The sequence below is a fragment of the Microtus pennsylvanicus genome, chromosome 5 (assembly GCF_037038515.1).
Source record: "Microtus pennsylvanicus isolate mMicPen1 chromosome 5, mMicPen1.hap1, whole genome shotgun sequence".
NCBI classification, from domain to species: Eukaryota; Metazoa; Chordata; class Mammalia; order Rodentia; family Cricetidae; genus Microtus; species Microtus pennsylvanicus.
The window spans coordinates 86,706,818-86,732,104 of NC_134583.1; the positions used below are offsets into that span (position 1 = coordinate 86,706,818).

General features: G+C 47.4%; 2 protein-coding genes and 1 pseudogene across 20 annotated transcripts in view; 1 reads left to right on the plus strand and 2 right to left on the minus strand.

Moving 5' to 3' along the window:
* Nucleotides 1-10,122, minus strand: part of Ppp6r3 (protein phosphatase 6 regulatory subunit 3) — a 132,281-nt gene extending 122,159 nt beyond the window's left edge. For all 18 annotated transcript variants that reach the window (XM_075972958.1, XM_075972960.1, XM_075972957.1 and 15 more), the window contains exon 1: nucleotides 9,938-10,122. The gene's annotated coding sequence lies outside the window, so the exon portion shown is untranslated. The remainder of the gene's footprint in view (nucleotides 1-9,937) is intronic.
* LOC142851368 (something about silencing protein 10-like) lies at nucleotides 355-10,391 on the plus strand (annotated as a pseudogene).
* A 6,617-nt stretch (nucleotides 10,392-17,008) lies between these two features.
* Nucleotides 17,009-25,287, minus strand: part of Lrp5 (LDL receptor related protein 5) — a 108,603-nt gene continuing 100,324 nt past the window's right edge. For both annotated transcript variants that reach the window (XM_075972962.1, XM_075972961.1), the window contains exons 21-23: nucleotides 24,620-24,759; nucleotides 20,985-21,082; nucleotides 17,009-17,474 (exon numbers count right to left, since the gene is read on the minus strand). In XM_075972962.1, coding sequence (XP_075829077.1) covers nucleotides 17,213-17,474; nucleotides 20,985-21,082; nucleotides 24,620-24,759 — 500 coding nt within the window. In that variant the 3' untranslated portion in view covers nucleotides 17,009-17,212. The remainder of the gene's footprint in view (nucleotides 17,475-20,984; nucleotides 21,083-24,619; nucleotides 24,760-25,287) is intronic.

Below are 25,287 nucleotides of genomic sequence, written 5' to 3' on the forward strand. Positions count from 1 at the left end.
TGAGTTCGAGACCAGCCTGGTCTACAGAGCTAGTTCCAGGACAGGCTCCAAAGCCACAGAGAAACCCTGTCTCGAAAAACCAAAAAAAAAAAAAAAAAAAAGCCTCAAAGTTATGCTCTCTACTTCAGTTAGAGAAAGGATATTACATTTATGTGTTTATCTACACGCAAAATAAACATAACATAATCATAGTTTAAAGGGAAGAAACTTACAAATAAATATCCAAAATTTTCCTCAACAAAAATCCCCACCAGTCAGAACTTCTCCAGAGTCTCTGGTTGACTCTCACTGGCCTTGAAGAGCCGTTTCCATACATAGCTCTACTGTCAGAATGAGAACAGTAACGAGAATGACATGAGTGTGACTACACTCAGGCACCGCACTGAAGTCAATACTATTCATTCACAGGTAGGGGACTAAAGAACAGTACTAGAGTCACAGTTGGAAAACTGCATGCACCAGAACGTAAGCCTTGTGCACTCTTGACCACAATACATTCTGAACTGAGGACAATGTCAAACCCTGCATGAGAAGTTAAGTACTGTAACACAAGGGCAGGTGAATACATAGGTGCTGAACCCTCCTGGAAGTTACATCAATGAGAAAGGCCTATAACTCTGCTGGCTATGTAAAAGGCTAAGGCAAGAGTATTACAAGTTTGAGACCAGCATGGGCTTCAAAGCAAGATCCTGCCTAAATGAATAAAAAGTATTTTAAAGCCAGGCGATGGTGGCGCACGCCTTTAATCCCAGCACTTGGGAGGCAGAGGCAGGCGGATCTCTGTGAGTTCGAGACCAGCTTGGTCTACAGAGCTAGTTCCAGGACAGGCTCCAAAGCCACAGAGAAACCCTGTTTCGAAAAACAAAACAAACAAACAAAAAAAAAAGTATTTTAGTCCAGAATGTCATCTTCAAGAGAACACCTAATTTCTGCTTGGCTTTCTGGCCAAGACCAAGTGCACTAAGCACTCCAAGTCCACACCAACTAGCTGTAAGGTGTAAGTAATCAAAAGCCTCCGTTGGGGCGAATCAGGCTCTGCCAAGCTCATGATGTACAGATGTCCCAGTTGGACATAAAAGTAGAAGCCTCTACGTACTTACCCAATTTGCCCTCTTAACTGCCACTCCAACTAGTATCCAGATGTCAGTCTCTAATCTCTCAAACCTGAAATAAACTGATCATTGTTCTAACTAGTTAATATCTCCCTTTCCAGTAAAGGGGAAAGGACTTTCTTAAAAACTAACCAAAGGTGCTTGTTCTGGCAGCACATATATCAAAACTGGAACAATAGAGTAACCGTTCTAGACCCTGTGAAGTATTCCACATTTTCCAGACTATAGCTCCAAATCCTGAGGCCATCAGAGTCAGCACAAGTTGAGGAACAGGAAAGAAAGGAAGGTAATTCAGTGGTGTGTGGCCCAAGTCCTGCAAAAGGATGATTTTGGAGTTACTTGGTTGGGGAGGCCTTTGCAAAACTGGTACCCCAGGTAGTTGAAGCTAAGACCCTGGTCATAAAGGACATGACTAAAGTCTCAGTGAAAGAGAGGCTAAAAACGTTGAGAAAAGAATTACTAGAGCTCTTGAAACTGACAAAAAGATCCGAAAGTCAAGTTGGCAAAAGTGATGGCTACATTAGAGTCACTGTTAACAGTTGTGGAAAAAGGGCTCATTCCACCTAGAAAAGGAAGCTGATACCTGATGACTAAGGATAACCTCCAAATCTACTGCTCTGACATCAGTTTTTATTTGATCTTGAAAGCCAGGAGAACATGTGGACATCTTGTCATAGGAAGGCTTGCTACCTACAGAAATCTGATCGACAACCTATCAGTTGTGATCAAGCTGACACTTGTGGAAACTGTCCTCTGAAATCTGTCACTTACTCAGTCAAGGATGCTGTTGTAAACAAAGAACTAAATCCAAAAGCAAAAATAACCAAAACCAAATCAAAGTCTATTTCACAAACTTCTACTAATGCTGCTAATCTGTCTGATGATCCGGATTCTGATGAAGTTGCACTAATACTATAAGGAAATGAAAAACAGACAAAAATTGAAGAGAAGAAAGCAGTGCTGAAAAAAAGGATCTCAATGATCAAAATGCAAAGAGAGCCATTACCTACCAGATTACTAAAAATGGGGGACTTAGACCTAGGAGAAAAGAAAACTGACAGAAATCCCAGAGTAAATAGGGAAAAGTTCAGAAGAGCCAAAATTCGAAGATGAGGTGAGGTTCATGAAGTTCATAGAAAGAGCAATGGTATAATGATGAACTATCTGGCATTTGCACTGGAGTTAAAAAGTGGCGCACGCCTTTAATCCCAGCACTCGGGAGGCAGAGGCAGGCGGATGATCTCTGTGAGTTCGAGACCAGCCTGGTCTACAGAGCTAGTTCCAGGACAGGCTCCAAAACCACAGAGAAACCCTGTCTCGAAAAACCAAAAAAAAAAAAAAAAAAAAAAAAAGCATTAAGTTTCTAATCCCACTTCTAATCCCAGCACTCAGGAGGCAGCGGCAGGCTGAACTCGGTGAATTCGAGGCCAGCATGGTCTACAAAGAGAATTCCAGGACAGGCTCCAAAGCTATACAGAGAACCCTTACCCGCCCCCCCCCCAAAAAATAAAGGGGAAAAAGTGTACTAAGCTTAGGTAAAATTGCTACATAGTCTAGTTTTTTGCAATTATTTTAGATCAATGAAAGTATTTAAACTTTGAGGCCAACTTGGTCTACAGAATGAGTGCCAGAGCTACACGGAAAAATCCTGTCTTTTCTGCCTCCCACAAAAAATAATATTTTAAACAACAAAAAAAGGCAAACCAAAGCTTAAAAAAAAAATAAACCTTCATATTACATTTTCTTTGTTGTGTAAGGAGAGGGAGAGCAAGGGGCCAAGGCATGTGTTTGGAGATAAGAGGACAACTTGCTAAAGTTGGTTTTCTCCTTCCACTATGAGTCCTGAAGAGCAAACTCGGTGCAGCTTATCAGCAAGCACTTTACCATTAAGCCACCTCACCAGATCACTCCTCAGTCGAAGTCCCCATACTTCCAGCACCACCCATTACAGGTCTGTGCTTAAAGTGTTAAGCAAGAACCTACAGGAATTTGGCAAGCTGAGGCAGGAGACTAACTTTATCTCAACTTAAAGGCTAACCTGGGTCACAGCACAAGGCACTGCATAAAAGGGGGGGAAGGGCAAAACAGACAGGAAAGACAGGGGAAGGTAAAAAACAACATACAGAATCTGGGGGAAGACTTCATAGGTCTGGAAGCAGGGAGCTGAGTGACTCAAGCACTAAGTATCCATCTTGTTAACACACAGCTCTTCACCAGCATGGAAGGACCTTTTTAAAACACCCAAATCAAGAAGACCAGTCAAAGTAACATCTTGAAAAACAAAAATGCAACCATTTTTATTTTTTTCTTGGTAGCAGTGGGGATTCAAACCTAGGGCCAAAAGCATGCTAGCTAAATCCTTTTAAAATATTTATGTGTATATGTGCATGAGCATATTATGCTTGTATACCACATGTGTGCGGGGGCCTGTGGAAATCAAAAGAGGACATCAGATCCTCAAATGGAGTTAAAGGCAATTGTGGATGCTACAAACCAAACCCAGGTCTTCTGCAAGAGCAGCCAGTGCTCTAAACCACTGAGCCACTAGAAAGTCTTGGTAAACTGCCCAGCAGGCTTTGAACTTGCTATCCTGCCTCAACCTCCCCAAGTAGTTGGGTTACAAAACTATATACCAGGTCCTGCTTATTTGTTTATTTACAAGACATCTGGCAACCTAGGGTATCCAAAGTTCAAACAAGTAAAAGTCAGTCAACCAATACCAGCCCTTTTCCCTGAGGCTTCGACTTAGACCTTATCTGGCCATACCTCACTAATGTCAGAATACACTGCTGGGCTACTTTCTGCATCCTTAAAATCAATACAATATGATACTACGTAACAGATGTTATACTGTATTATTCAAGGAATGGAGGGGAAAATGAAGTCTTCCACATGTTCAATATAAATGCATCCAAAAGCTAGGACACAAGCCACTGCAAGCAGCACTCAGAGCATTGAAGTGGCAGACACTGAAGATCTCTAGGTGGCCACAGCAGAGCATATCTACATTCACATTTATTAGAGGGACTCGGTGAAATGCTCCATACCTGTGGCAAATTCAAATTTTGCTTTTAAGAACTTTCTGGAACTTAATACACTTAATCCATGCTGTGTGAACCCACAGATGTGGAGCCCAAGGATACAGAGGGCTGAGTATATAATACTAACAAGCTTTGTTAACTGTCTTTGTAATTGTAAGCTCTAGACTGCAGATCCTTAAGGGCTGTTCATCAATGAATCTGAATCTCTAATACATTTCCAACAAAGGAAAGATTCAATTAGTACACCTGCTGATCAAAACCTTCTGGGGGGGGGGGGCTGAGGGCTGGAGAGATGGCTCACTGGTACAAAGCACTTGTAGATGACCCGGGTTTAGTTTAGTTCTCAACACGCACACAGTTGCTCACAAATGTCTGTAACTGCAGTTCTTTAAAAAAAAAAAAAATATATATATATATATATATATATATATACACACACACACACACACACACACACACACACACACCTCCATGTGGTTGCTGGGAATTTAACTCAGGACCTTTGGAAGAGCAGGCAAAGCTCTTAGCCATTGAGCAATCTCTCCAGCCCAATCAACTGCAGTTCTAAGGGATCCAATGTCCTCTGTGGGCACAGCATGCACATAATACATACATGCAGGCAAATACTCATACTAAAATAAAAAGAATCTAAAAATTATTTAGGAAGATTAGAAGTAGATTAAGGTGGGCATGGTAGCTTACAACTATAATCTCAGCACTTGAAAGGCAGGGACAGAAGGATGTCAAGTTCAATGCTAGCCTGGGCTACATGGAAAGACCCTGTCTCTAAACAAGGAGGGGGTAATAAATGATGGGAACAATACAGTGGTTGTTAAGAGTTGTGGGTGGGTTGACTGAAGTTCTCAACACAACCACAGGCTCAGATTCAGGACAGAAGTCAGAAACCATCTCCATGCCTCCTGTCTTATAATATGTGCCAAGAGTACCATTTAGTGCTGAATTTATAGTTTTCCTAACACTCCTCACTTTAACCAGACACATCATACCAACTTTAAGTACTTCCCTCTACTGCCACACCACATATCTCCAGGAAGAAAGACATTTCTCCACCTGCATCAGAGTCCAGGACACAGACAACTCCTTTACAACTGGGTATGGGTGCTAAAAGCAGAACATACCATATGTTCCCTCCCCTCCACCCTCAAAAGACAGAACTGAGTAAACTGATCCAGGTTTAACAACTCTAGGGAAAGGTTTTCATTTTTAAAAGAGGGGGTAGGGTTAGAGATCTAAAAACAAAACTGACAGCTGATCACAAGATGACGGCAAAAGATTTTTTAAAAAAATAAACTCAAGAATGGTATGTTATAAAAAAAAAGAAGAAGAATGGTATGTTATTTGGCATTGGGGAAAATCTAACTTGCTAAGTTTTAAGCTCAATATGACAATGTATTTTCATGAGATAAAGGGGGAAACTTTCAAAGTTGTATTTGCAAAATACATAATTTTAAAGCTAAATCTTCAGGCATCTGACATGCTACACACCTTGTCTTCCTGCCACTAAATAACCTGGAAGGCAGGATCCAGGTACTGCGGACACAGCTCCCAACCCACAAAAGCCCTGGAACTCAGCCCGTGAATCTCCACTCTACAACAGTGTAGGTTCTAAAAGGCAGTGGCACTCCAGTATCGTCTAGGAAGGTCTATGAAAGTACATTCTCGTGCCTGCAAGATGCCTCAGTGGTAAAGGGTGCTTTCCAAAGCCTGCTGACCTGAGTTTCATCCCTGGGACCCAAATAGTAGAAGGGAAGAACTGACTTGCACAAGCTGTCCTCAGGCACACATATGAGTGCTGCAGTATATGTGCACCTACAATTACACACTTGCAAACTCACACATATGTAATTTTTTTAAAAAAATTAAGCCTCACGCTGGCAGCGATGGTGCACATCTTTAATCACAGTACTTGGGAGGCAGAAGTAGGTGAATATCTGTGAGTTCAAGGCCAGCCTGGTCTACAGAGAGTTCCAGGACAGCCACAGCTACACAGAGAAAATGAACTCTCTCGAGAAAATGAACAAAGTCTCAACTTCTACCACAAATTTACAAAGATGAAGTCTAACATCCATGGTTTAAAAATATTCCAAGTGCCGGGCGATGATGGCGCACGCCTTTAATCCCAGCACTCGGGAGGCAGAGGCAGGCGGATGATCTCTGTGAGTTCGAGACCAGCCTGGTCTACAGAGCTAGTTCCAGAACAGGCTCCAAAGCCACAGAGAAACCCTGTCTCGAAAAACCAAAATAAATAAATAAATAAACAAACAAACAAACAAATATTCCAAGTGATTCTAGTGTATGTTAGTCTATCATAATGCCAGCACCACTGATATTTAGGGCTGGATAGGGAGGTGAGCTTACAATAATCTCTATACCACAGGTTTAACCTCTACCCTCTACAGCACAGTGGAGATGTAAGGCCAAAAACAATGCTTCCTGAGAGGACAAACAGTTGAAAGACCCTCCTCACCTAGAGTAAATTTAAAAAGCAGATATGGAGTGAAACTAAGTGTAAAGCACTTACCTACAGTAAATGAGGCCGTAGGTTCAATCCCCAGCACCACAAGCAACAGGGGGAAAAAAAATCACTTTTACTGATTTCTTTTCTTCTAGAAGGGAGGTGGTGGAGGTCTCATTATATAACCCAGGACAATGGCCTTGAGCTCCAGCTCTTCCTGTCTCTGCCTCCCAACTGCTGGGATTAAAGGGGTTGCTCCTATGCCCAGTTTTACTAATTCTTCATCTCATTTGGAATACTATGGATAGATGCCAAAGCCTCATGCATCCTAGACAGGTACGTTACAGAGCTAGATCCTCAGCTACAAGGAAAGCTTTGAGGCAAAGAAATATGCTTCAATTACCCTGATTTCTCAGTCCAGAATCTATACACGGCATTATCATGGGTCAACTAAAACAAAAGGAAAGTCACCTGAGATCTTGAGGAAGATGTAAAGCTGCTGAAAGTCAAAAGGTCTGGCCAGTATTTTCAAGAACGTTTTAAGAAAAAGCAGCTCCTCGGCCTCCACAGCAGCTCAGATCTTGAGGCGAAGGAGCCAGGCAAGACTCCCTGACCTCTTCATAAAGTAAACTCAGTAAGCTGAGTTTTAGCTGAACAGACAGTTGGAAGAACTTCTTTATCATTTGCTCTTTTGAAGTGTAGTAAATGCAAAAATATAGATCAACATACACTGGTAATATCTGATATGAAATCTAAACTACCAACTACAAGGTCCAAGTTGATCATAGAAGTAAACTGAGTTATCAACTCCAACAAATACTGGTCTAAGGAAGACTGCTTACTTGTAACAGCACATTTTTTTAGAGGAAACTCACAAAAGATTCATCTTAAAGCAGCTAAGTAAACCCCACTTGAAGTCATAATTCCTCTGCTTCCTATTTTCTGAACAACTATAGAATATTCTTAAACACTCGGTTAATGCAAACTCCTTTTGTTTGTGTAGTCTGTGGCTGATTGTTTTGATTACGTGCAGTTGGGAGGGGGTCTACTTATAATGGAGTTTATCAAAACACTCTTCCCCTGTACATAAGCCAATCCAAGTTACAAGTAACTATCACCATGGAGACAGAAAAAGCTGATTTCAGGTATGACTGAATGAGTCAAAGACATTGCTAAATATTTTAGACTCCCTGGCCAAATACAGTAAAGTGCAGACTAGGAGTCAAAGCACCCACAGCTACTCCCCAAGTTACATACTGAGCACACCTTATCCAAAGTGGTTGGGACTACAACTACTTCGGTTTCAGATTTGAGTCTTGGCACAGACTTTACCAGTTCTGAAAGTTTGATGCTAAAAAGCCACAGCGTTTTGATGCGAGGTATGTTTAACCTGAACCTTTGCTGAAGCTCAAGACTGGATGTAGTCTTCCAATTGCAGCAACAAACCAGGAAAAACCTAAGAAATCATGAACTTACTGATTTGAGGCAACCACACAGAAGCATCAAAGGAACTGTGCTGTTTAAGCTCCTGGGGGTGTTTTCTATACATAAGTAGTGATTTAGACAAAACACTCTCAAGTGTCATGACTCGCTGTTTCAGCACAAGTAGGTGATTTAATTAACTTTCACCTCCCTTCTAATGGAAAAACTTGAAATAACTTCCAGTTCAGTTTTTTTTTTTAGCCCACCTGATTCTTCAGCACATGGCTTTCCTAACTGTACCTAAACCTTTAAAAGTTAATTTTAAACTAGGTGTGGTGGTATGTGCCTCTACTCACTCATAAAGCTTGTGAGGGAGAGGCAGGAAGATCAAGAATTTAAGGCTAAACTTAGCTGAACAGAAAGATCATGAACATCCTAAACTACAGGAGACCCAAAAAACATAAAAAATTAATAATGAGCCAGGTGTAGTGGTGCATGACTTTAATCCCATTACTCCAGAGGCAGAAGCAGTAAAGTTCTCTAGCTACAGTGAGACTCTGCCTCAAAAATAAACAAAATTAAAAAATCAAATTGACTTTGATAATTATAATTATGGTCACTGCTGGACTGATTGGATATGGTAAGCTCCGTTCTAACTGCTTTCGGGGAACTTATTTACATATATCCTCAGTTACAGGTCTAACGTGCACATTGGTTGGGACAGAATTGTTTTCCCGGGTCACAGGGGCAGCAAAGATAAGAAATTTGCCCAAGGTCACGGGGCTAGAAAGTGGCAAAGCGAGATTTAATTTCCAAATTGCCCAAAAGAAAGTTCAACCACCACTGACACAACAGAGATCTTGCACCTTACTACTTCAAGGCACATTTTAGCCGTGGGCCATCTGAAGTCCCTTTCTCACGGGCTGCCCCGTCGGCAACATGACCTTGAGGAAAAAAAACCAAAGTAAACTTCACTTAAGAAAGTGAAACAGTACCCGTCTAACAAGTGCTCTGAGGGAAGGAAACCCGTCGAAGAGCCCTCCTCTCCGAGGCGGAAAGCAAAAAACATAAACAAAGCTCTGAGCCACCCTAAGGAGAACGCAGCGGGTAGGGGGAAAATGACAGCAGGTCACGCGGTGGAGAAGCCCCGGCACCGAGCTAATCAAATCACTCATTCTGTCCCACCTACAACTCGAAGTTCAAGTTCTGAAAAAGGAGGGGGGAAAAAACCTCCAAGTTAACACTGAACCAAGCTTCTTTAAAAGGGAGATACTTGGAGCCACAAAAATAAGCCCTCACCCTAGCTCCAAAACACCAAGGAGTCTCGAGTGCCCCCGGTCAGCGGAGGCTGAGGATTCACCGCGAAGGCCCCGAGAGACTCGGAACTGGTTTTTGTGTATTCCGATGACTCTGCGGCTAATGCCCAGAAACCCACAAAACTTGTTCCTCGGAGGACCAGAGTCCAACAAAGGCTTTCGCGAAGGTCTCCGACGAGTTGACAAGCTCCGGGAGACCTCGAGAAGTCGCTGGGAAGGCCCCGGCGCGGGAGCCCTGGAAGCTCGTCCCGGACCCCCGACTTGGCTGCGGCTCTCGTCGCCTCGCCCGGGCTCCCGCCTCGCCCAGCCCGGAGAGTCACCTCGGCGTCCAAAGTTCGCCGCCGACTCGGCGGGCTGCCAACGACAGGCTGACAGGAGCTGGCGACTCGGTCCCGGCCAGGGCTGGACGCCGCCTCCCGGGCCGCCAAAGCAGCCGATTCCGGGGGGGAGGGGAGAGGGGCCGGGACGCTCCCTCCCCACGCCGCCCAGACCTGATCATCACCCCCGTCGGTCGGCCGCCCGCCCGCGCGGCCGGCGCACCCCGTGCCGCCACCCCCTCCCCCGAGTTACCTGGAGGCGCCCACGACCCGCAGCTAGTCACGCTCAGGCGGGAAAAGGGCTCACCGACACCATCAGCAAAGCGCCCAAAATGGCGGACGTATCAAGCAGGCCTGGAGTTACCCCCGCCCTCCCTCCGGCCGCCCCGCAGCCAATCTCGGGCAAGACTCCGCCCCCTTCCCGAAAATAATTGGCCTGACTCTCCCGCCCCCCACAACCTATTGGCCCTCCCAGCGGGGCCCTCGCCTCTACTCCGATTGGCTCGGGACCCTTGTCAGTCAAGCGCGAGAGGCGCATTCTTTTTCCCATGGTCTTGACGGATCCGGAACCTCTAGGACCCCGGTGTCTGAGAAACAAGTCAGAAATGGGGAGAAGCTTGGGCTGTGTTCCTATACGCCGTAGCAACAGCAGTGCCTCGCGTGACGGACGCTTCGGACCACCAATCCGCGTAGTCAGTGCATTTTAAAACAAATGAGCCAAACCAATCCCGGCTGTGTAGCTTTAGATACGAGGGAACCAATGGGATAGCACAATGACAACAGGCGGTGGGGCAACGGCCTCGGGGGAGGGATTTGGGGGGGAAAATACCGGTGATGACGTGAGTCACAACAAGACCTGAGGCGGAAGTCACCTAGAGTTGGGGAATTAGCTCAAATGGTAGAGCGCTCGCTTAGCATGTGAGAGGTAGTGGGATCGATGCCCACATTCTCCACTGTACAATTTTACAAAAGAGTGTTTGTTTAAATTAAACACTTCAGACATACTAAGGGACAATCCTAAAAAGGGGATCAAAGTCGAGGTCTTCCTGAGACAAAACAGACTTAGTAAAAAGTGCCAGGTTGTGATTTTTGTCAAAGAAAAGAATTTACACATGAATTTCTTCCAAATACTAGAGTACCACCAATTGAACCATACATTTGTCCCCCCTCAGAGCTAAGGTCCTGGACCTCGGGATCCCCACTTGCAAGCCTCCCCAATACCCCAGACTTCCCACTTTGATAGTTAATCACAGTTGTTAATTCTCCTAGGGCTGTTTAAAAGGAGAAATTGAGCTCAGCCCACGTATTCATTCCTCTACCAACTGGCCCGAAGGATTGTGACCTGCAGGCTCCTAAACCTGCTGCCTTGACTTCCCTGCCATAATGGCCAGTACCCTAGTACCATAAGGCCCAATGAACCCTTTCTCCCTAAAGATGCTTTTGTCAAAATGTTCTACCCCAGCAGGATAAGGTACTAAAGGGAAGGTACTAAGAAAAATGTACTAAGACGCTTCCCTTATGCCCCCCTATGAATAACATGCTCTATTCAGAGTAGACATGACAGAAGTTCAGGGGCACTGCAGCCTGGCCACCAAGGTCAACAAAGTCTCCCACTCTTGAAAGTCTTTCATGAAGCAGGCCTTCCCATGCCATTTGGAAAACAAGTGACCAAGATGATCGAACTGAAGGACAGACTCTCCTGGGAAGGTATTATATTGTAAGACAGGCCAGCGCTCCAGATCCCTAGGGTGTTGGTGGCAGGAAGAGGCAGGGTATCACAGAGACCCCAGGATGGGGCTTTGGAGCTCACAGGTATTTGGAGACTGAGTAGCAGAGGTGGCTGAGTCACACAGGCCTGGAGTGACAGTGCTCACACCTCAACAGGGGCTACCTGCACATCTCTCTCAGCAGTAGCTATAGTGCTTCTGACTTGTTCAGGGATTCGCTGAGGCTGGGAGAGCATGTGGTGTGTCTCCTGAGAATCTTCTCTTGGCTACCTCTAGGCATCCATCCCCTGGGAGGAGGGACAGAGCCTACTACTCCCTGGACTGGAGGAGACAGGACCTGCATTCTTGGGCACTCAGGGCTTTTCCAGGTTCAAAATCTCTGAGCCTCCACCCTTTTACGTGGGGCCCAGCTGGCCTGAGCCCTCCACCTCACTCACCCTGGCTCTGAGCTCCACTACCAGGGTAGTAAGAGAGGGTTGTATAGTTACACAAACCCACCATGGCCTCCAGTCTTTCTAGAGAGTTATGGCTGGAGGCAGCCGCCAGAGCTTATCGCTAGAGGGTCCGCAACAGCGTTACAGTCCCCATTCTACACACTAGCTGCACGACCAGAGATCTTTTGAACACCACAGGCCAAATAGGGGTTGGGTGACCTTGGTCAGGTAAGGACTCCCAAGCTCTCAGAAGTGCAAGAGATAATATCTACCAGCCTGTCACGCCCACCACTCCAGGCAGTCCTCAAAAGTTAACTCTGAGAGACTAGAAGTCTTACCTGAGGCCTTACAACTAGTGACAATATGTGTTAAAACTGAGACCTAGTGACAAAGAGTTAAGGAGGCAGAAAGCTTAGGGTAGGGCAACAGTTAAAGGGTGGGCCATGATTGGAAGGGGCAGCATCTGTGCTATCCTCGAAGGAAAAGCTCCGTTTCCTCACTGACCAAACCAAGCTCCCCACACCACCTGGGTGAGTCAGCCCACCAAACCAGCATCCCTTCATTCATCTGTAAGGAAAGCACCTCCTGGCATCTGTTCCGTGTTCCTTTCTCCCAGACTCTGGTGGGTTCCAGGGACGTGCACATAACATTACAACTAAGAGATTCCCTGTCATCTCCCCCAGGCCAGGCAGGGAGGTTAGGCGTAGGTTGTCAGATGCAGTGCACACATTCCTATTCTAGCCAGATGCACTGAAGTCAAAGAGACCTTCCTGGGGAAGGAAGGACCTCATCCCGAAGCCCACCAGCCAGCCCTGTAGAGCCATGGACAGGCCCGAAGCAGGGGAAGACTTGTGAGCTTGCCTAGGTCATGCTCGGCATCTGAAAACTTACAGGTTTGATGGATCCCCTCTTTCTCCCTCTCCTTTTTCCTCTCTCTCTCTCCTTTTCCACCCCTACCACCCCCACCACATCCCGTCCCCCAGCCCACTCTCCTCACCCCACTTCCTTCTGGAGCTTAATGGTTTACTTTTCTGTGCATTTTGAAGAACACACACATGTAGGCTTAGTTTTTAAAGCATGACCGTTAGAAAGCATACTGGAATGAGCAAGTGACTGTCACTCCTTAAACTTCAGAAGTTTAAAAATACAGAGCTGCCTCATTTGAATTCACTGAGGTAACAATTTAAAAGCAAATGCTTCACAAAGGACATTTTAACATACCTGTCATATACTGCAATAAAAAGATAAGCTCTGCCTCTTTACAACTTTAAATTGGTTTAGGTTTAGTTCAAACAGAAGACACCCCAGTGTCTTTCTGTTCTCTTACCTTCCACTCTCTGCTGACACAGACTCGGGATGGAATGGGGGCCATTACTGCCCTGGCAGAGGACAAGGTCCAGAAGGACCTGGGCTGCTCTCCAGAAGCCTTGTGTCTAAACTGTGGCTGGGTCAAATCAAGAAATCCTGAGGCACGAAAAGCTACGGAGAAACCCTGTCTCGAAAAATCAAAAATAAATAAACAAACAAACAAATAAATAAATAAATCCTGAGACTCAAGAGGGGTAATAGGAGTCTCCTAGGGGACCTGAGTGGTCACCCCCTTAGCCTGGATGTTCAACCCTCTTTCCCTCTTGTTTTTATAGTGTTAGGGCTGGGGAGGAGCAGGACTTCCCTAAAAGGATGCCTGGTAGCTACCGAGTCTGAAGAGAGACCCTCTGAGCATTTGACCCCTCTGTGGCTACCATGCTTCCAGAAAAAGTTGAAAAGGAGACAGTTGGGTGAAGAGAGACCGTGCTTGGGATCGACACTCGACACTAGATCACAGGCCAGAAGCCAGTGAGGGTCTTGGAGGGTGAGACTTCATCCCATACCCATATTTATTTGTTTGTTTATTTATTTATTTATTATGTATACAATATTCTGTATGTCTGCGGGCCAGAAGAGGGCACCAGACTTCATTACAGATGGTTGTGAGCCACCATGTGGTTCCTGGGAATTGAACTCAGGACCTTTGGAAGAGCAGGCAATGCTCTTAACCACTGAGCCATCTCTCCAGCCCCCCCCCCCTTTTTTTTAAATATTTTTTAATTCTTTTTTCAAGGTTTATATATTTATTATGTATACAGTGTTCTGCCTGCATATACTCTTGCATGTAAGAAGAGGGCATCAGATCTCATTATGAAATGATTGTTTCTGGGAACTGAACTCAGGACCTCTGAAAGAACAGCCAGCAGTCTTAATTGCTGAGCCATCTCTCCAGCTCCCCATTTGCATCTTTTGAGAAGAGTAAGCTGATTGGAACCTGAGCCCAACAAACTTCCAAAGCGCCCAAGATCTGGTCACACAGATTCTGCTTAGCCATTCAAGATGGGCACTGCCTCGGTGGCTCAGGGTGGCTGTGGACACAGGACAGACCTTAGACACACTCTAATGGAGGAGGGATACTCAGATCTGAAGGAGGGGCTGTTACCAATAGGAAACTCTTAAGGTCTCAGGGAGGTGTGAGTAAGATGTGGAGAGTTGGCTGTCACCAAAGAGCAGAGCAGTTGAACAGAGGGTAGAAGATGGCGGGTGGATAGCAACAATTCTGCTTTTCAATCACTTTGTGCCCAAGCCTCGGTTTCCTCGATATCAAAAGGGGAACACCTTACTGGGCTGCCACAAAGTTAAATAGCCAGGTGAATGTCACCCTTGTCTATACTGCCCCAACTCCTTAAAAAAAAAAAAAAGCCCTCTTGGCTCAGGGTCAAGATGCCCCCTGGGGGGCGGAGCACAGCATCAGCCAGGGCCTGCCTTGGGGTTTTGAAATGTCTCTGATCTCTGGATGGACTGCCACATAGCTGCTTTCCTCCAAATTGTAACATCCCTTCTTGGAGCTCTGGAAGATTTGAAAAGAATAGGAAACTTAGAAACTCTCAAACCTCAGGAGGCTCCTGAATATGTCAGAATTCACAAGACCCCTCCCAAAGGTTATACAAACGTAATGGCTGGGCAGAGGAGACTCTTCAATCATCGGGGGTGTGGTATTAGAGTCGGGGCCTTTGGTGAGGTGGGTTTCTCAGTGATAATTGCTTTTGAGTACCCCCACTGCTGTGAGCAACCCTAGCAAACTCACTGGTTTGCTAAGCAAGACAGGTGATGTGGTTCCTTTGGTCCTCACCAATTCCTTATGGGGGGGGGGGGGGGGTAAAGAGATGATATTCATGTCCTCCCAGGAAAATTCAAAGAATGGTGCCGGGGGGCGGGGGCAGTGAGCTGTGGGTGGTGGTGGCACACGCCTTTAATCCCAGCACTTGGGAGACAATGACAGTCAGATCTCTGTGAGTTCGAGGCCAGCCTGGTCAACAGAATAAGTTCCAGGAGAGGCTCCAAAGCTAAAGAGAAACCCTGTCTTGAAAAAAAAGGGGGGGGGATCCCCACTACCTGAGGCTCCCAGTAAGCAGATTACTTAAATGCAGCACTGTCCATCAGCATGACCCTGCCTTGGTACCTAGTAGGTGATGATTGGACTGACTCCTGGCTTCCTCTAGCTGACCACACAAACAGGAAAAGGTCAGAGATAAGGCCTTTGAGCACCAGCCAACAACCTTAAGCATGCAATAACCCTATTTAGGGAATGGGATCCCTAACCATGTAATAGCTCCATATGTAGACGGTATTGCCCACAGTACTGGGGGAGGAAAAGGACAGCAGAAGGTGACTTGACCCTTTCTCTGTTCAGACAGGCTGCCAGGGCCAGCAGCCCAAGTTCTTCCTTTCCCACCCCTTGCCGGACCCTGGGCTGCATGCATGGATAGCAGAGGGAAAACAAGTATGCTTGCTGCACCCCATCCCCAGCGCAGGCATGGTCTCGAGTCAGCGGTCAGACAGACTAGGCTGGGAGCTGGACTCAGTGAGTGCTTTCAGGTGATTGGCCCAACCGAAAGGTGAGCAATTTGGGGGGCTTTGGCCTCACAGGCAACTTGGTGGCAAGAGATACAGCCTTTGGGCATAGGAGTTCAGATGCCACTCTGGCTGTGCCAGTCTTTGCAAACTTAGGCCTGTCCATTACCTTTGAGTTTTATTAGGTCACAGCTTCTGCCATAGGCCATCTCCTCTAACATTGTTGCACAGAACCCTTAAAAGGCCCACCAATAACAGGAGTCAGCACAGTCCATTCCCTACTACCCCTCTCTACAGAGATAGGCCTATACCCCCAGGCCAAGCTCATAGTGGTAGAACCAGCAAGTCAGCCTGCCTTTGTCACAACCAAGCTGACTATTGTCCTAGGGACTCCTGATCTCAGTTACAGGCCAGGGGAGCAACTCTGGTATGTTCCAGTGAAACTGGGTGTCTGCAGTTCCCTAGGCCTCTTTCCTGCGAGTCTCCCTTCCCTGGAATGCTTTTACCCCTTTTTGCACTTCCAGTCCCCTAGGAGTAGTTCAAGGGTTCAATTTCAGTACTCTGTTGGGAGAGACCTTTGAGATTTTCTCTTTCAGTTCACAGGAATTGCCACACCCAATACTGAGTATAGTCTTTCTCGGTCCTCTCTCCAACACCACAATTGAGGTCAAGCTTGAAGCTGATGTGACAGAACATTGCCCTTTGACCTTCAGGACACAATAGTCACCCACCCTCCTTATACTCCAAGTCACAGCTTATTTTATGACCTGTCACAGATAGGAGATCGCTCCCCAGGACAGGGACCAGGCCTCTCTGTATGTTTTTCAGCACCTCCCAGATGAAGATGCAAACAGACCTCAGATTTTGCTGCCTCAGTGCCTCTGCGAACAAAGGGTATTGTCTAAGACATGACCAGAACAACCACAGTCTGGCAGAGTGAAGCTCAATCCAATGGGGTCTACACAAATGGAAGGGTCAGATGGGCTGCCCTGGCCTCAGACCTCATGACTGGCACCAGGCTGAGCCAGCATGCCAACCCAGCTTGAATCCCAGGAATCCAGTACAAAACAGGAAATGCCCTGAGCCTTTTGCAGAGTATGCTATGCTATTCTGTACAGGTCAATTCACTCCACTGGCTCGACCTATGTCTCTGCTTGAGGGGGCTTGATAAAGAGATACCCATGCGTAGGAGAACACGCACACAACAGCCACCAAGTGGGGGGCCGTTCATTCTTTGGGAATAGGCAACTTAAATATTCACAAAGCACAAAAGAATGGCAGTTATGTTTTAAAAAATTAAGTTTATAAATATTTCTCCACTGTACAAAGTTTTCCCAGCCCTGCCCACCCCCATCACTGTTCACATTTCTCATTTTTAAAAAATCCCAATTATATTTATTTTTTAAATCATAAAATATATTTTTCCTTTGTTCATATTTAAAAATATTTACAGGGAGGCAGCGAGGCCGGGGTGGGCAGCCGAGGTCAGGACGAGTCCGTGCAGGGGGATGGAGGAGGCGGGAAGAGGTGGCAATAGCTTCTTTCGGTGACAGGTGAGGGCGGGCAGCTGTCCTCTGCAGACAGGTATTGGCTGTGGGGGGTGGGTGGGGGTGGGTAGGGGTCTGAGTCCGAATTCAAGTCCAGGTAGTATTTGCTGGTCTTCCAGCGACTGGTGCTGTAGTCGCTGTCACACACGTCTGTGCTGCACGGTGTTGTTGGGGGTGCCATGCCCCGGATGATGTAGGGTCTAGAGGGAAAAGAGAGGAGGTTGACAGGTGTGCCAATACAAAGCCCTTGAACTGCTTGTCCTCAGCAAGCTTTCCGGGGCAAGGTCTGCTAGGTGGCATAACTTAAGAGTTCACTTTCTCTTTCTCCCACTCTGCCTCCACAGCCAGGGCTTGGTAAGAACTAGGTCCCTGATCCCTTTCCAGACAACAAGTTAGCAGAACCTGTTCGCTGACTTTGGGAGGAGCTCACTTAACCTCCGAACTTCCGTTTCTCAAAAGGAAACACTTTCTGCTTTGGGTATGTACATGCATATTCATATGTATGTGTGAGGATGCATGTACCCATGTATGGAGGTCAGAGGTCGAACTCAAGTGTGTCCTCCCATCTCTCTCCACTTTATCCTTTGGGCAGGGGCTCTTACTGAACCTGGAGCTCATCAATTTAGCTAGACTGGCTGGCCCCCAGGATCCTGCCTCTGCCCCCTGGCGCTGGGACTACAGCAACTCTCCACTACATGTGGCCTTTTACTCCACTCCCAATGCTTGTGTGACAGATCATCTCCAGCCTTATTTATTTATTTGTTTGTTTATTTATTGAGGCAGAGTTTCTCTGTATAACTTTGGAGCCTGTCCTGGATCTTGCTCTGTAGACCAGGCTGGTCTCAAACTCACAGAGATCCACCTGCCTCTGCCTCCCAAGTGCTGGGATTAAAGGCACGTGCTGCCACGACCGCAGGGCCCCAGCCTTATTTCTTAAGACGCTTTTGTAAGGATGAAGTAAGATTCTATGTGGAACATGCTAGAAGCATAAATGTCCACAGGAGAAAGTGTTTAATAGCCATTGACACATGCTCTTTTCTGCAACTGTTGAGGATATGTGGTTCTGGAACAGTCATGTCTTAAGTTATAGCGCCCTGACCTTGGTGACGTCTTCCAGTCTCCTGCAGTGGTGCAGAAACTCTGGGTCAGGCCCCGTGTCCTGAACTCACCAAAGCCAGGATCATGGTATCTTTTCAGAGCCAGGACCCACCATGCTGGGGTCACCATGAACAGGAATGGGAGGCTGAAATAGTGGCAACACACAACTCAGCCTCAGCAAGGTCAGGCCATGGAAAGGACAGTGCCTTGGAGTAGGACCCAGAGCAAAGGCAGGCAGGTGGGAGACTTGGAGAAATGGCTTTGTAGGCACAGCTATTTCTAGTCTGGGGACTGGTGTTATACTTTGACACTAGGAATCTACCACAGGTCCTTGAGCAGCAATATAAAGAGGGCTGCAGTCTCTGACAAGTTGGTGCAAGAGTTCCCAGAAATGGTCACTAGATGGCAGGCAGGGCCACCCTGGAAGGCCCAGTAGGCCAGGGACCCAGGCAGGGAGACTGTATGGTCTGGACAGGTGCCAGAACCCTGGTCTACATGCTGGACGGGCCCAGGCCCTCTCTACCTGCCTTGGCAGGTAGCTCCTCTGGGGTTGAGGCCCAGAGTACCTAGAAGGTAGCCCTGTGAGTTATACCCATCCTTGCACCCTAGATTCTGATTAGCTACGGCAACCACAGCAGTGTCCCTGGATCCTGCTTCTCCTCTATATTCTGTGGCCACTCTGCTGTAGAATGTGGGTTCTCTGAGCAACACGCCCAGCTGTTTTCATTAGAGCAGGTGGGCCCACTTCTAGGGATCCATCACTTGGGGTCCTGCTTACTACTGATATTTCCTCATAGGAAAAGAGGCTGGAGGGGATCACTGAACCCTCACTTGTGGCTCCCTCTGAACCTCCCAGTCATGTATAGGCAATTCTACTCAAAATGTGTTTGGCCTAGGATAACTCCATCCATGCTGGGAGAAGACTTTTCAGTGTGGGGACTTGGTAGGGGAGAGGTCACCATAGTCCTCTAAGACAGACCAATAAACTCACTGGTTCCCTAGTGTGAGTTTTGGTGGAATTGTTTAGTTTACCATTGGGACCTTCTGAAGAAGGGTAGGCTATGTATTTACATAACCCCAAGATTAAGAATGGCTCATACAGCATTCTCACTCATGGAATTTGGTCTGAGACCCCAAAATAAAGGTAACTTGGTGGTCAGGGTCAGGCTAAGCCGGCTTGTGGACTTCTCAGGCTCAGAGAAACCACTGTTTTGAGAAAAGAGCAAGAATCATCCCTTGGGCTGGAAAGACGACTCAGTGTTTAAGAACATGAACTATTCTTGCAGAGGACCAAAGTTTGATTCCCAGTACTCACACCAGGCAGCTCACAACTGCTTGTAACCGCAGCTCCAAGGGATCCCCTGACCTCCTCAGGCATATACAAATAATTTTAAAAAAATAAAATAAAATAATACTAACAGAGGTTACCCTTGTCAGGCTCTGACCTAGGGCCAGCATCACAGTAGGGTTTTTTGGTTTGTGGGTTTTTTTTTTTTTTTTTTTGGTTTTTCGAGACAGGGTTTCTCTGTGGTTTTGGAGCCTGTCCTGGAACTAGCTCTGTAGACCAGGCTGGTCTCGAACTCACAGAGATCCGCCTGCCTCTGCCTCCCAAGTGCTGGGATTAAAGGCATGCACCACCACCGCCTGGCTCATCACAGTGATTTTTAAACACACACTTGAGCCTTCTGAGGCCCTGGCATCATGGTGGGCAGGGTCGCCAGGGCCAATAGCTGTGGTGGGTCACAGCAGGGACTGGAGCCTAAGCACTGGTTTCCCCCAATGGGTGCAAATACTCTGCTGGATTCCTTCAAGGCCATGCTCCAAGGTGTCCCAAGCCTGTTGAAATAGGAGCGGCGGGGCTGTGTCTTGCCACCCAGCCGCCTGCACTGCTAGCTTTATCCGAAATAATTACATGGAAACTGTATTCTTTTAATCACTGTTTGGCCCATTTCTATCTAGCCTCTTCTAAGCTAATTCTCACATATTAATTTAGCCCATTTCTAATCATCTGTGTAGCGCCCCTAGGTGCGCTTACCGGGAAGATTCTAGCCTATGTCCATCCTGGGTCGGAGCTTCATCGCGTGCGTCTGCCTGGGAGCTGGGAGCATGGCGTCTCTCTGAGGCATCTGCTCCCAAGAGGAGAGCTGTGGAGTCTGAGCTCACTTCCTCTTCCTCCCAGCATTCTGTTCTGTTTACTCCACCTACCTATGTTCTAACCAATAAAATGGGCCAAGGCAGTTCCTTTATTAGCCAATGACCTTCCTCCATCACAAGCCCATTAAGAAGATGTACTTGCTCAGTGGTGGTGGCACACGCCTTTAATCCCAGCACCCAGGAAGAAGAGGCAAGCAGATCTCTGTGAGTTCAAGGCCAGCCTGGCCTACAGAGCAAGTTCCAAGGCACACTCCAAAGCTACACAGAGAAACCATGACTCAAAAAAAAAAAATCACCTGGTGTCTAAGCAACACTTAGCCTGCCCTGAGCTCACACACAGGCAACCCTGAGGACCCAGAGAGTGGAGTGAAATGGGAAAGATAGAACCCATGAGACACACCTTAAGGAAGATGAAGATGAGACCCTCCTTCCTATGGAAGGTAAGGATGGACTCCTACCTGTATGGTCTGGCAGTGGCTGGGATGTTCGAAGAGTAACACATATCCATGTTGTACAGGGAGGGGTCCGTAGCTGGGGATGGTGGTGGGTTCAGGATCTAAAGAGAGCAAGCAGGGTTTATTCCAGGCCTCCCTTGGCTAAACCACCCCTCCCAGCTTGACAGCCTGGAGTCTGTTCTTAGCCCATGGTCCACAGACCTCTCTAGAGCTAGTGAACTTAAAAAGCAGAAGGGAAACATCAGCCATCTTCCCCAGAGCTGATGGTGGCCAGAGGCATGGGGACAGAATGCTTTCCACCCAACTGTCCTTGGCCTTCTCAGGCATCACTTTGCTGGCCAGTAAAGACCCCTCAGGACCACAACCAGATCTTGGCCAAGAACACCAAGAGCCCTGGTCTCCTCCATCGGCACCCATTGTCTCCACCTGCCAGTGTGCACCTCTCTGCTTCATCGGGAACTTCATGCTGACTGCACTTGGCTTTCACTCCTGCACCTCCTGCCATTGCCTGTGACCTAGCTCCTGCTCAGGACGCCCCAAGTCCCTGCTGGAGCACTTTCTAACAAAGAGGTTGGATAAGGAGGGAGCGGCCCCACCCCTGCTTTGCCCTACCATCCACCCCAGCTGTGATAAGAAGACACCCTGGACTGTGAGAATGTGCCCTGATGGACATTGATGGCAGCAGGGACCTCTCGGTATGTCTCTGACTACATCCTGAGTGTTGTGACCCAATCGATGGATCAATCCCTAGATGAAAAATAATAGAGCCAGGCGGTAATCCAAGTACTCAGGAGACAGGGGCAGGCTGTGTGTCTGAGGACAGTCTGGGAAAGAGTGAGGTCTAGGACAGCTGAGGCTACAAAAAGAAACCCTGTCTTGAAAAACCAAAAAAAAAAAAAAAACAAACAAACAAACAAAAAAACACCAAAATAAAACAAAAGAAAAAAAAGAAAAATAATATGAAGGCACTGGAGGTGGCAAAAGGTACAAAACGGGGCCTCCTTGGAAGAAGTGGTGCTTCCTGCAGAAGCACCTCCTCCCAGCCCCTTGCTCGCTTTCTCTTTGCTTCCTAGCTCATGAAGCACTTCTACCATGATGTTTTGCCAAGAGTGCTGGGCGAGGAACTCCAGGCTGAAGCCTTTGAACTCTGAGCCCATGAGGCAAAATAAACCGTGGAGTGCTGGCAGCAAGTCTTGAAAGTGTGGCCCTCTGCTGGCACACACAGGAACTGTGTCTCCTGTAGCAATAGAGGTTAAAATGGTAGACTAAGGCACCCAAATAGGTGCCAAGACCCAGGCATTAAGATTGGGACAGCTCCCATTGACCCACCCGTGACACAGAAAAGATAGTGCCAGGGGAATCGCATCTGCGTTTCTGAGGATGAGCCAGACTGTGGTTCCTAAGCACACTCCTCCTAGGGATGCGCTAATGGAATGTACACAGGGCACACCAAGTGCAAGCCAAGGGTGGGGGATATTTTGTTTATAATCTAACAAATAAAGATTGCCTGAAGATCAGAGTGCAGAGCTAGCCACTAGTTACCCGTAGAGACTAGGCAGTGGTGGCACACACCTTTAATTTAATAGGCAGCTATGGCTCTCTGTGAGTTCAAGGCCACCATGGGCTACACAAGATTAATCCAGACTAAAAGAGACAGAGCCAGGCAGTAGTGGCTTATGCCTTTAATCTCATTACTTGGGAGCACTTGAGCTACTTCTGTAGAGCTGTGAGTATGCTCAGCCCACTGAGTGCAGGGCTGCAACTCAAGAGAGGGTAGCTTTGTGTTGTGGAGGCTGTGGAGAGTACAAGAACAACAGGGATTTCTAAACTCTAGATGCTGGCCCCTAAAATTAGACTCCGGAACTTTCGGAAGACTCAGCTCCTATCCTGTCACCCAGAGATAACACTGTCCTCAGCCCCATCCGCCCAGGATGAGGAGAGGCATGATAAGGCGTCGACAACACACAGACAACAAGGGACACCCCAAAGGGGAGGGGTGAATCCTTGGCAATGTGGACTCTCCGGGGAGACCCTGGAAGACATACAAGGGGCTGTCCTTGCCTTTGTGTAAGCTGCAAAAACTGGGGAAGCAAAGTCCTTATGGAGAAAAGCCAAGCACCAAGGTCTTCAAGGACACTGCCACTGCGGCCCCCTCACTGTGGTTTTGCCCTCTAGGGTTTGATACCACAGCCAACACAGGCCTGAAAATGGTTATGATCTGACTTGACTTTCATCTGCCTGCCTCTGCCTCCCAAGCGCTGGGATGAAAGGAGTGTGCCACCAGTGCCCAGCAACACATGTGCCATAGCACGTGTGGAGGTCAGAGGACAGCTTGAGAGAATCGGTTTTCTCCTACCACGTGGGTTCAAGGAACTGAACTCACAATGACAAGTTTGGTGCCAAGCACCTTCCCCTGCTAAACCATCCTGTCAGCCCTGTAATAACTTACTGAAGGATATTATTAGGGTTATTCAGACTTATTATTAAATCACAGACTTGACCACAGGTCTTTGTACAGGGAGAACCAGTGTGTGTCTGCCTGACACTATCTGTAGTTTTTAGCATCTGCAGGGGGAAGGGATGCTGGCATGTATTCCCACAGGTATGGGAGAAGATTCATACAGTGCAGCAAGCCACTCTGCAGACAAGGTTTCTCCTCAGCTTGCCTCAGGGAGAACATTCCCTCACAGGAGAGGGCTGGTCAGTCACTCTCCACAATCTCTTCCTCGTAGGATGAGGCTGGGAGACAGCACCCCCTAAAATCAGATGAAAGGCTCCACAGAATATTTTAGCCACAAAAATTATACTGCTTGGTTGTCTGTCTTTGGATGATAACCATCTGTTTTCAAGAAATTGAGGCCATGGTGGAAGTCACAAATATTCCTGGTAGGGACGAGAGACATTCTCCTGGGCTAGATTGGCCCAGCAAGGCAGTGAGGACCATGATGCAAGATGAGAGAACCGCCTAGACACCAGAAAGTCCCAGGAATAACTGGAATTGGAGGTGAGAGCTTTCTGTGTTTCTTTTATTCTTTGAGTTTTGATTTTTTTGTTTGTTTGTATTTTGTTTGTTTAGACAATGTTTTCCTATGTAGCCTTGGTTTTCCTGGAACTTGTTATGTAGACCAGGCTGGCCTCAAATTCACAGAGATCCTCCTGCCTCTGCCTCCCAAGTGCTGGGATTAAAAGTGTGCACCGCCACATATGTTGGTTTTTGAGACAGGAAGACATGCATCCCATACTGTCCTCAAACTTCTTGTATAAACAAGGATGTATGGACAAAGATGATCCTGGGTTCCTCACCTCTCTGCCTCCACCCCTATACCCGCTAGCTCCGGTATGTGTTGAACTAGGGATGGAGTCTAGAGCTTTGAACATGCTAGGCAAACACGCTATGAACAGAGCCACGTCCCTTTGTGGACATATGTGTTTACAGACCATCTCCATAGCCACCCTTTTCTAATCAGAAAACAACAGCACCAGTGAGGGAAACAAAAGGGGAGCATGCACCACCATTCTTTGGGGCACTGGAAGAATTACTAGCTCTAGAAAGATCTCCCACCCAGGAAGTCCCTGGAGCCAGCTGGCACTGACAGGAGTCCCCCACTGTCACCCATTTATCAGCCTGTCTCACTCACCGGTGGATACAGCGTGGCTTTTGTGCTGGATGAGCTGCTGGATGAGGCCCCGGTGACGTGATTCCGGTCGTAGAGGGGCACGCTGCCCCGCCCCCCCACCAGGCTCATGGAACTCATCATGGACTTGCTGCATGGGATGCCTGTGGGGAAGGAGAGGCAGGTCACAATGAGCAAATTCCCGCTTTGGGCCCTGATGCCCATGAAATTTCCACTCAGGTGAACGTATCCCAACGGATACAGGTCTTTGGCTGTATCAGGGCAAGCTACCCAGGTCTCTACAAAACATGCAGACTCACGGTAACTCCTGGGAAGCCTACAGAAGGGAGCCCTGTGTAGGGCTGAGTACAGAGATACCACGCAGACAGAGCTCAGGTATGCTGAGAATGCTGAGATGCGGAGATCATAGCAGCCCCCGGAAAGCCCTGCCCTCCACCCCCAAGATGAGCCAGGTCACATCAATCTCTGGATACTAGTTTAAGGAGGCTGGCTTAGTGAGAAGACAGACTAGGCCAGGAGAGAGGAAGCCAAGGCTGTATAGGGTTGGGCCACCACCATGGTGGACCCTGAGTGAACAGGCACTTTCAGCCCTCATAAGGCCCAGAGATGGGCCTGCCATACTACTGATAGGATCTGAAGCAGAAAGTGTTGCCCTGGGCATCTGCAAACAC